Source organism: Gorilla gorilla, chromosome X (assembly GCF_029281585.2).
Source record: "Gorilla gorilla gorilla isolate KB3781 chromosome X, NHGRI_mGorGor1-v2.1_pri, whole genome shotgun sequence".
Taxonomy (NCBI): Eukaryota; Metazoa; Chordata; class Mammalia; order Primates; family Hominidae; genus Gorilla; species Gorilla gorilla.
The window spans coordinates 128,414,879-128,427,266 of NC_073247.2; the positions used below are offsets into that span (position 1 = coordinate 128,414,879).

The 12,388-nt window shown below is 36.5% G+C and overlaps 1 protein-coding gene across 1 annotated transcript; it reads right to left on the minus strand.

Moving 5' to 3' along the window:
* Window positions 1–10,148: 10,148 nt before the first annotated feature.
* LOC101131372 (kita-kyushu lung cancer antigen 1-like) lies at window positions 10,149–11,496 on the minus strand. Its single transcript, XM_004064756.5, has 2 exons — window positions 11,236–11,496; window positions 10,149–10,468 (listed from the first exon to the last, which is right to left on the minus strand). The coding sequence occupies exons 1-2, from the start codon at window positions 11,305–11,307 to the stop codon at window positions 10,187–10,189; spliced, it is 354 nt and encodes a 117-aa protein (XP_004064804.1). The 5' UTR covers window positions 11,308–11,496; the 3' UTR covers window positions 10,149–10,186.
* Window positions 11,497–12,388: the final 892 nt, after the last annotated feature.

A 12,388-nucleotide genomic window follows, 5' to 3' on the forward strand; every position in this document is an offset into this window, starting at 1 on the left:
TACAAATGCAGGTTTGTTACATAGGTAAACTTATGTCATTGGAGCACAAATTATTTCATTACCCAGGTATTAATCCTAGTACCCATTAGTTATTTTTTCTGATCCTCTCTCCCTCCTCCCTCCCAATGTGTATTTTTCCCTCTATGTGTCCATGTGTTCTCATCATTTAGCTACCACTTACAAGTAAGAACATGCAGTATTTGGTTTTCTCTTCCTCTGTAAATTTGCTATGGATAATGGCCTCCAGGTCCATCCATGTCCCTGTGAAGGACATGATCTTGTTCCTTTTTATGGCTGCATGGTATTCCATGGTGTATATGTACTACATTTTCTTTATCCAGTCTATCATTGATGGGCATTTAGGTTGATTCCATGTCTTTGCTATCATGAATAGTGCTGCAATGAACATACACATCCATATGTCTTTATAAAAGAATGATTTATATTTCTTTGGGTATATACCCAGTAATAGGATTGTTGGATCAAATGGTATTTTTCTCTTTAGATCTTTGGGGAATCACCACCTTGTCTCCCACAACGGCTGATCGAATGTACAATCCCACCAACATTATATAAGCATTCCTTTTTCTCCACAACCTTGCCAGAGTCAGTTATTTTTTGACTTTGTACTAATAGCCATTCTGACTGATGTGAAATTATATCTCATTGTGGTTTTGATTTGCATTTCTCAAGTGATTAGTGATGAGCTTTTTTTCATATGATTCTTAGCCACATGTATGTCTTCTTTTGAGGAGCGTCTGTTCATGTCCTTTGCCCACTTTTTAATGTATTTTTTTCTTGTAAATTTGTTGAAGTTTCTTACAGATGCTGGATATTAGACCTTTGTCAGATGCATAGTTTGAAAAAATGTTTTCCCATGCTGTAGGTTGTCTGTTTGCCCTGTTGATGGTTTCTTTTGCTGTGCAGAAGAAGCTCATTAGTTTAATTAGATCCCATTTGTCATTTTTGCATTTGTCAAAATTGCTTTTGGTATCTTCGTCATGAAATCTTTGCCTGTGCCTATGTCCTAAATGGTATTGCCTAGGTTGTCTCCCAGGGCTTTTATAATTTTAGGTTTTACATTTAAGTTTTTAATTCATCTTGAGAAACTGGACCCCTTTCTTTTACCATGTACAAAAAATTAACTCAAGAAATGTCTTTTTAAATTCTATGCCCATTTTCAAATTGGGTCCATTGTCTTTTCATTATTGAATTCTAAAAGTTCTTTATATACTCTGAATACTAGACTCTTATCAGGTATATGATGTGTAAACATCTTTCCCCATTCAGTAAATTGTCTTTTTACTTTTGATAATGCCCTTTGAAACACAAAGTATTTTAATTTTGATGAAATGCAATTTATCTATTTTTTTCCTGGTTCTTTGTGCTTTTGGTATTATATTTTAAAAAGCATTGCCAAATCCAGGGTCATGAAGATTATGCCTGTCCTTTAAAGAGTTTTATAGTTTAACTTTTACATGTGGATATTTGATCCTGTTTGAATTAAATTTTATATATTGCGTAGTAAGATTTCAAATTCATTTTTTGTATGTGGATATCCTGTTGTCCAGACACCATTTGTTGAAAAGACTATTCTTTTTTCTTAAGTCAAATACATTTCTACTTATTATAAATTAACCAGTCCATGATATTCCACTATAGTAGCAAAAAATGTACTACAACACTACCTTAGGCACTGAATTTTAGAAACTTGGTCATTTCGTTATGTTAAAACTATATTAGTTGGGAAATATTATTTTAAACCCCACAAGAAATGTTGTTAATTGACAAGGCAGGTATATGTAAGCAAATGCATATGCTTTCTTATTTGATTATTTTTCTAATTTAGAAAGACACCTACCTAAATTCACTCTGCAGGTATCCCTGATTACAAAAAATTGGGGAAAAATATGTTAAGAATCTACTATGTGAAAATTACTGTAAAAGCATGTAAGAGATACAGAGATATGTAAGACATAGGCTTCTCCTTTAGGAATAATACAAAATTATTTTATCAATAGCATATGAACACAAAACATAATTAAAATAAGGAACACTGTATAAAATTATATTCATATATTGGGCCAGGCACAGTGGATCACACCTGTAATCCCAGCACTTTGGGAGGCTGAGGCGGGTGGATCACGAGGTCAGGAGTTTGAGACCAGCCTGGCCAATATGATGAAACCCCATCTTTACTAAAAATACAAAAATTAGCCAGGCATGGTGGCATGCCTGTAGTCTCAGCTACTATGGAGGCTGAGGCAGAAGAATCGCTTGAACCTGGGAGGCGGAGGTTGCAGTGAGCTGAGATCGTGCCACTGCACTCCAGCCTGGGCGACAGAGCAAGACTCCGTCTCAAAAACAAAAAAAAATTATATTCATATATTTATTTAGCACACAGTTACTGATCAGCTGCTTTTTCACATTGTGTAAGAATCCAATGGTGAACACTAACACTAAAGTTTATGCCTTTGTAGTCTTTACAGATTTGGGGATAATTAGATAGATAAGTACAAAATAATAGGACAAATGTAACAACTGACACAGACAAAGATATAATTTTCCCTTGTCATAGTCCAAGGCTAAATTTATTCTTCATTTTAGATACTGTTTAGAATAAATAAGTTGGTTAGAATAAATAAAATATTGACAGGAAGAGAAAACAATTGAGGAAGGCAATTAGCCCTCTAGGAAAAGGTTTTCCTAGAAAAGTAATTCTATCCATGATTTGCATCAAATCTAAAGTGTCATATTTGTTTGCAGAGAGAATTACATTTCTTTAACATTATGAGATCAATTTCAAAAAGTGAGCAGTTTGGAACTAGATATGCTGAATTGAAATATTTGGATACTCCATATTTTTGCTAAATGACTTTAAAAATGCTGCTAAATGACTTTGAAATGCTGCTAAATATTTTTATTTGACAAGTCTCCATAATAAAATAAGCCCCCTTGTCACCTTAGAAGGTCTAGCTGGACCTCTTAACAAGCTAATATTCAATGATTACATAGGTTTGACACCTGAATTTAATTTAAAATGCAAAAGTATTACATATGAAATGATTTACAATGCCATCTATTTTGTATAAAGTCATGTGTATTGAACTCCACTATCCCTCAGTCATTCTCTCACAGTTATGTACATTTATAATAATTATAAAATACATTTAAATTTCTGTAATTAAATTAATGAAATGAAGCCATTGAATTTTTGATATGGTTTGGGTCTGTCTCCACCCAAATCTCATCTTGAATTGTACTCCCATAATCCCCATGTGTTCTGGGAGGGACCCAGTAGGAGATTAATTTGAATAATGGGGGAGGTTTCCCGCATACCATTTTTGTGGTAGTGAATAAGTCTCATGAGATCTGATGGTTTTATCGGGGGTTTCCACTTTTGTATCTTCCTCATTTCCTCCTGCCGCTGCCATGTAAGAAGTGCCTTTCACCTCCCGCCATGATTCTGAGGCCTCCCCAGCCATGTGGAACTGTAAGTCCAATTAAACCTCATTTTTATCTCAGTCTCATGTGTGTCTTTATCCTCAGTGTGAAAATGGACTAATACAGTAAATTGGTACTAGTAGAGTGGGGTGTTGCTGAAATACCTTAAAATGTAGAAGTGACTTTAGATCTGAGTATCAGGCAGAAGTTGGAACAGTTTGGAGGGCTCAGAAGAAGACAGGAAAATGTGGGAAAGCTTGAAACCTCCTAGAGAGTTGTTGAATGGCTTCGGAAAAAAAAATGCTGATAGTAATATAAACAATAGGGGCCAGGCAGAAGTGGTCTCAGGTGTTGATGAGGAACTAGTCGGGAATGGGAGCAAAGGTGGCTCTTGGTACATTTTAGCAAAGAGACTGGCAGCATTTTGCCTCTGCCCTAGAGATTTGTGGAACTTTGAACTTGAGAGAGATGATTTAGGGTATCTGGTAGAAGAAACTTCTAAGCAGTAAAGCATTCAAAAGGTGATTTGGGTACTGTTAAAAGCATTCCATTTTAAAACAGAAACAGCATAAAAGTTCAGAAAATTTGAAACCTGACGATGCAGTAGGAAATAAAAACCCATTTCAAGGTGGCCGCAGAAATTTGCATAAGTAACAAGTAGCTGAATGTTAACCTGCAAGAAAATGGGGAAAATGTCTCCAGGGCATGTCATAAGTCTTCATGGCAGCCCCTCCCATCACAGACCTGGAAGCCTAAGGAAAAAAAAATGGTTTCATAGGCCGGGCCCATGGTCCCCATGCTGTGTGCAGCCTTGGGACATGGTGCCCTGTGTCCCAGCCACTCCAGCCATTGCTAAAATGGGCCAAGGTACAACTCAGCCCCTGGTTTCAGAGGGTGCAAGCCTCAATCCTTGGCAGCTTCCATATGGTGTTGAGCCTGTGGGTACAGAAAAATCAAGAATTGAGGTTTGGGAACCTCCACCTAGATTTCGGAAGTACGGAAACTCCTGCATGCCCAGGCGTTTCCTGCAAGGTTGGGGCTCTCATGGAGAACCTCTGCTAGGGCAGTATGGTAGGGGAATGTGGGGTTGGACCCCCACACAGATTCCCTACTGGGGCACTACCTAGTGGAGGTGTGAGAAGAGGGCCACAGTCCTCCAGATCCCAGAATGGTAGCACCGACAGCTTGCACCGTGTGCCTGAAAAACCGCAGACACTCAACACCAGCCTGTGAAAGCAGCCAGGAAGGGGGCTATACCCTGCAAAGCCACAGGGGCAGAGCTGCCCAAGACTATGGGAACCTACCTCTTGCATCAGCATGACCTGGATGTGAGACATGGGGTCAAAGGAGATCATTTTGGAGCTTTAGAATTTGACTGCCCTGCTGGATTTGGAACTTGCATAGGCCCTGTAACCCCCTTGTTGTGGCCAATTTCTCCCATTTGGAATGGCTGTATTTGCCCAATAACTGTACCCCCACTGTAGCTAGGAAGTAACTAGCTTGCTTTTGATTTTACAGGCTCATAGGTGGAAGGGACTTGCCTTGTCTCAGATGAGACTTTGGACTGTGGTCTTTTGGGTTAATGCTCAAATGAGTTAAGACTTTGGGGGACTGTTGGGGAGGAATGATTGGTTCTGAAATGTGAGGACATGAGATTTGGAGGGGACAGGGGAGGAATGATATTGTTTGACTCTTTGTCCCCACCCAAGTCTCATCTTGAATTGTACTCCTATAATTCCCATACGTTGTGGGAGGGACACAGTAGGAGATCATTTGAATCAGGGATGCATTTTCCTCATACTGTTCTTGTGGTAGTGAATAAGTCTCACGAGATCTGATGGTTTTACCAGGGGTTTCCGCTTTTGTATGTTCCTCATTTTCTCTTGCTACTGCCATGTAAGAAGTGCCTTTCACGTCCTGTCATGATTCTGAGGCCGCCCCAGCCATATGCACCTCTAAGTCCAATTAAACCTCTTTTCTTCCCAGTCTCGGGTATGTCTTTATCAGACATGAAAATGGATTAATACAATTTTAAAATTAAACTGATAGATCTACTTATAAAGATTCTTACAATGTATTGTTTTCTCATTGATTTTAGTAAAACAAAAACAGCTAAATAGTGTATGTAAATGCATGTGTGTTTTTGATGTGCTAAAAGGGGAGCTTTGTGCAGTGGGAAAGAATAGAAGCAGTTCCTAAGCAAGGAGAAAAGCATGCCCATTAAAATGTACTTCACATTCTTATTGTATTAATCTATATGCTGGTTAGCTTATGGCATAGAATAAAATCATGCTATTATAAATCAAAGAGAAAAGCTCAATAACAGAACATTTCAGATATTATTTTACTTTTAATCTGATATATGATCTAGCATTTTCTTGAAATATATGCTGAACAAGTATTTGGATTTATAAATATATGACAGTATTAATTTTGGAAAAATTTATTCAATGTAAAAAGGAAAGTTATTTATTTAGGTTCTTTTCATAGTTATCTTCTGGCTTGTTACTAGATTATCTCAATTGCTTGAATATATTTTCATATTAATTATTTTTGATAAATCACATCTAAGGAACATAATCAAATTGCTAATCATTAGTGCAATAAGGTCGAATCTTTAGCTTTGTCTTTGCATATTTCACTTTCACAGGCAATATTTATCTGTAACTAATGCAATTCCATAGACCTGATTATGGTGCAATTCCATACCCTGACTGGGGAGTTGCTCTAGGCTGGTGTATAATAATTTTCTGCATTATTTGGATTCCAATTATGGCTATCATAAAAATAATTCAGGCTAAAGAAAACATCTTTCAAGTAAGGGCATTAATTTTTTTATATTTTATACAAATTACTTATGGTTAAAGATTACTTTACTCACATGATGTCATATGAGAATATATAAGATGCAATTAATTACTCCTACTTCTTGGCTACTTCTATACCTGACAACCATCTGTTACTACTGCATAATATGGTATTATATTCTTTATATATTTGCTGTATTTCTCTATAGTAGATTATAAGCTCCTTGTGGGAGAAGTCTGGTCTTGTTGCTGTATCCACGGGCCTTGCTACAGTGCTTAGCATATGACAGCTATGACATCTATACCTGTGCTGAGTTGTCCCTGAAGATGTCACAAAGCAAATGACCTGTTTGGTTTATATCCATAGTCACCACTTTTGAAACCTTATCTGGTTATAATATACATCCTAATAGTGTTTTTATACTGGAATAAGCCTGGTAAATATCTGGAACTCAATCTAGACCCTGAGTCATCTTTCTTCCATGGAGGTCTAAGGGGATAAAGTTTATTATGATATCTCAGTAAGACAACAACAAAGTAGGCTCAGGAGTCTTAGATTTAAATAAATTAGCAAGTCCATATAACAATGGATCCAAATCCATGGTTTGATCCTGGAACTTTTTTTCCTTTGTTCTTGAAACATATCCCAGGTACACACTGATTTAGATCCTTACCTCACACTCATCCTAAGGCCAGGATGGAAATGTCTGAGAATTCAGTGAAGATACAGAGTAGACACACTGTTACTCTAATGGGTTCACACACCTTGTTTTGAATTCATTTACATACTCAGTTATTTTGGTTTAGTAGTTAATATAGTTCTATTAACAACTAGTTACTTTTGATTATGCGTTTATCTTGGTAAACTGTGCATTAATATGAATTTAGATGATCACTTTTTACCTATGATTCTTATTTTTTGTTAGTAAAGAAAAAAATTTAAATGAAAGTACAGTTCAATATTTACTTGTTTACAGATCATAGCACTTAAATTCTAAGACAGTAATTTTTTTTTTTCATTTCAGTGCCTTGTAAGTTGCTGCAGACCAGCTTCTAACTGGGTTCCATACCTGGAACAACGTTCTGGGGAGAGATATAAAGGCATGATATATCCCCAAAAAGAGACTGACAGTGACATACCTACTGTTAGTGGCAGCAGAAAACCAGAATGAGATCTCATTGAAAAAAATATATGATTGTATAATGTTATTGTTTTTTTAAGAATGGGGGAAACTTTTTTATTTGTATGTTAACTGAGTAGGGAAATGTACATACTATTTTCATGATAGTGTGATTTTTCTCACATTTAAGCAGGAATGCAATATAAAAATGTGAATTTCTTAATGCTCAGCCATGTGATAATATTTCTTTTTAGATTATCTATCTGTAAAACACACACATACATACATAACTGTCTGTATATCATAATTATATTTTTGTAAATATTAGAATGCTTTTCTAATACATTGAAGGCTTTTTGGGGCTAATTGCTTTGAAATATTTACATTTTCCACTATACAAGTTTTAAAATATTATTTACTTGTATTTTCTTAATATAAAATCTTTCTTTTCCACAAATCTGTGGGGAATATAAATCAATACATTTAAAAGAAAGCGTTAAAACTGAAGACCTCACTTAATTAGAAATGTCATAAATATATGCAAAAATGGACTATGTATACTATTAAGAGGACTATAGTTTAATATTTTTATCCAAATATGTTTAAAAACTTCAAGCATTTGTTACAGTTCATGTTTTCTGTGTGAAACGTGTAGTTAATGTTCTTTATAAAGAGTGACATAAGAGAAAAATAAGGATCCAATGGCCAGCAAGAAAGAAATCTAGAAAATGAAATTTTGAGTACTTCCTTTCCCATATACAATCTTCCTTCCTTGGGTCATTCAAAACAAAACTAGGACCCATTTAATTTCTATTGTGTTTCACAAAATTAAGAGTTGTTCATTATACCCTCTGAAATACATGTTTAATTTCAAATAGCATATGGACCGAAACATTAATGAGAAAATGGCTTTAATCAAATCTAGCATTTTATGATTGTGATACCCAGCTGATAGAGTGATTTTGCCTTATATGAATAAGTTATTACTTACAGGTGATAACTTACTTACATACTATTAGAAGATAAACTCGTCAAACTTGCCAAGAATGAGAAAAGCCAAATTAGAAGTCCCATGTCCTAGTTTCCTCACAAAGGATAATTAAATATATTACTAAGAGCTTTACATATTTATTATATACTGTTGACAACTGGTTTAAGCATCACAGCCTATGATGATAAACACTGCCTACATATATAAAGAACTTTTCATCAATTCTTAAGGTTCTTAAAATAGGCTTCAGGGAATGTAAAAAACAGAAATTATATGGAATATTTTCTGTGTGTACTTCTACATGCATTTTTCTAGGGAGAGAGTCCATAGTTTTCATCAGAATATCAAAGAAATCTGTGACCTAAAGACGTTTAAGAACCACATACACTACTGCTGACATTTTGTGCTTGGCAAATGAGTGACCATAGAAGGAATAATTTTTCTTAAATATTTTAAATTGTTTTCTCTTTCTTGTAATTGAAGATGAAAGGAGTAAGAAATTAAGGCATTTCTTTAATTTATACTGGTAATTTATTTAGGGGGGAGGGGACATGAAAGTACGTAAATAGGCCTCTAACTGAATCACCTCAGTAAGTTATGTGCATACATCTAAGATGAAAGTGTCTGACATTCTGAGGGTTTCCCTTGAAGGCAGGTCAAATGCTATTAGTAAACTTCAACAGATTGTTAATTCCTTAGATACAAGATTCTAAAAAATAATATTTGAAAACAGATGGCTAACTAGAGGTTAGAAATACATTTCCTTAATTTTAATCCACATTATATTACATGCATTCTACCACTACATTTTGGTACTATTTAAGGTGTCCAATTTTTTATAGGTGACTTTTGCAATTCAGGGAAGATTTGGGCATTTTATTTCATTTTTTAAAATTCATTTTATTTATTTATTTATTTTTGAGAGGGAGTCTCGCTCTGCCCCTCAGGCTGGAGTGCGGTGGCGCGATCTCGGCTCACTGCAACCTCCGCCTCCCGTGTTCAAATGATTCTTCTGCCTCAGCCTCCCGAGGAGCTGGGACTACAGGCACGTGCCACCATGCCCGGCTAATTTTTTGTATTTTTAGTAGAGATGGGGTTTCACCATGTTAGCCAGGATGGTCTCGATCTCCTGACCTCATGATCTGCCCGCATCGGCCTCCCAAAGTGCTGGGATTACAGGCATGAGCCACTGTGCCTGGCTGATTTTAAATGAAAGAATATCTAATTGGGAGAAGTGTGAAAGGAAAGAAATCTTTTTCAGAAGCTGACCACAAAGAGTAGTTAAAAGTTTTTGTCACTATCTTCACAAATGTGTAAAGCACAAATCTTAACATAGTGCTTGGCATATTGTAGGGTGTTCAATAATAGTTTTTATTATTATTACCCAGATTCAACAGTGGCAAGAAACAGCATTCTACACAAGGGGAAACAGTTCCATCAAATCCTACTTACTTTAATGCAAAGTAATTTATGGAGACAATTTATGGTATTGCATTATAAACCATTAGTGAAAACTGTTTTTCACAGTTGAATGAAATAAAAATCACTGTATCTCAACTATATTGTTTAATGTAGCTTATTTATTTTTTAAAAATAAATTTTTGAACTGTTTTTTTTCTATTGTGCTTACATTCCTTCCCCAGTAAATATATTTTAGCAACATGTAATCAATTACCTAAAGTATAAGTAAGAAACTCGATAAGTATCTGGATTTTTTTTACCTGACTTGTCATCCCCTCCCTCTTAAAAAATAATTCATTTAGTATAAACACACAATCAAATGAATCTACTCAAAGTGTCTTTAATGATTTCCACCACTGGCATTACATCCTGTACGCTTTTGAGGTGAATTTCTGGTGACCTGACGCACCTCTCAAACCCTCGCTAACTAGAAAATATTCCAGTTCAGCCATTTTGTATTCCACCCACTTCAGGTTTACCAATAGTCGCTTCTGCGTGTCTTTGGAGTGTGAGAAATTATTTAAAATATCTCGAGAGAGGTTGTTGAATAAAAGATCGTTGTCTGTATTGCTGCTAATTAACCCAGAAAAGCGTCTTAGTAGTGCAAAAGCAGTTGAAACTGATGACATTTCGCCATTGTTTCCCTGTAAAGGAAGAGAATTATACATCTGTAGTTTATCAAATTAAGCAATTTCCAAACTACTGAAAAACAACTTGTTTAATCTTGGTTACCAAAATAAACTGATTTCCCCTAATATGTCGAGATTAAAAATGTATTGAAGTACTACATTAATTCAAAAATATATTCTTCCAAAACCAGACTGAGAAAAAAAATATATGAAAATACCCGTTAGTGCCAAAGTTTCATATCCTTCCTTACATTTCCTGAGCAGCCCAGTAGGTAAACATATGAACCCTGTCTTTGACTCTTATCTAAAAGCACTTCACTTGTGACTTTAACACCAGAAAATCCACATTTACACTCGAATTATTTGTGAATGCCCAGAAAGCACCCTTAAAATAAAGATGGCGAGATTAGCAAACAGACACGTTGGGGAGGAGAAGCAAGAGAAGAAAGAGAGAAGGTAAGATTATCTTAAAGTGGGGAGACGGTGGTGGGGAATGGGCACTGACAACTGCACTTGGCTCTCCAATGAGTGAAAAGCTGACCATATTACTTAGGGACTCGGGGCTTTTTAGAAGAGACCACAGCTGTCGAATCACTGGTCAGAATACGGGAATTGCGGGAGTGAGGGGGTAAAAGTCTGGGGCTCCTTTGAGCGAAAGAGGAATGAGATGATCTCCCCTTACCTCTCATTTTACTGTATTTTACTCTCTTACATACACACTCCCCAGTCCATATACTTATCTAGCTTCATTTAATTCAAATCTCCCTTACATTCACCGTTACCTGAAAGCGATATTTCCAGAAGACAATCAAGGCACACAGAATGCCGCTCGCTAGGAGTAAAAAAATGTTCATGTTTCCTCTTCGGCCTCTTCTCCCTTCTCGGGACGGACCCCCTCAGCTGGTAGTTGGGAAGCAGTAGGCCCCTAGTCAGCCTGTTTTGGGAAACTTCAGGCCACACCACCATGTGTCTTGCACCGCCTGGTGCAACTGGGATGTTCTGGGTTGTCCCGCTTTATATACTGTTGAGAGCGCGCGACCTCACAGTTGGGCACGCACGCGGAGATGCTGCGCCACAATAAGATGACGTAAAAACCGGTCCTGCCGGAAACCAGGCGGCACTTAGTAACCGCCCACCTGGTTAGTGTCAGGTCCTTAGAGAGGAGAGTGAAAGACAGTGAGGAAGTTAGGGATTTCTGGGAAGCTGAAACGTGGTGGAAGCATAGCCTCCAAATGGATTGGTTAAATAGAGTATTTTAAAACTGCTCCTACTTAAAAAAAAAAATATGTCTTTGCTGCAGCCACTCCTTTATTCACTTCAAAAACAAGACAGAGACGCACTGTAAAAAGTAGTTACCCACAAATTATTTTTGCCAGAAACTACCTACTCCACACTCACATTGCTATTTTAGAATTTACTCCAACCCTAGTCACATTGGAATAATTACATACATTTGTGTCATTATACAGTTTAAGAAATAATTTTGGGGACATTTTCACATATAAGCCTCACAACAAATTTGCACTAAAGGTATCGTTTTTTTTTTTTAATTTCATGTTTATACCATGACATTTATTTTTATTTTATTTTTTATTTCTTAATCAACTTTTATTTTAAGTTCTGGGATACATGTGCAGGATGTGCAGGTTTGTTACATAGGTAAACGTGTGCCATGGTTGTTTCCTGCACAGATCAACCCATCACCCAGATATTAAGCCCAGCACCCATTAAGCTGTTCTTCCTGATGCTCTCCCTTTCCACCCATCCCACCCCCGCCCCCCACAGGCCGGTGTGTTTTGTTACCCCCTGCCATGTGTCCATGTGTTCTCATCATTCAGCTCACACTTATAAGTGAGAACATGTGGTGTTTGGTTCTTCAGAGCCAAAGTATTTTTACTACTGTGTCTAATTTTGCAAATGTGGAAACAGATGCAG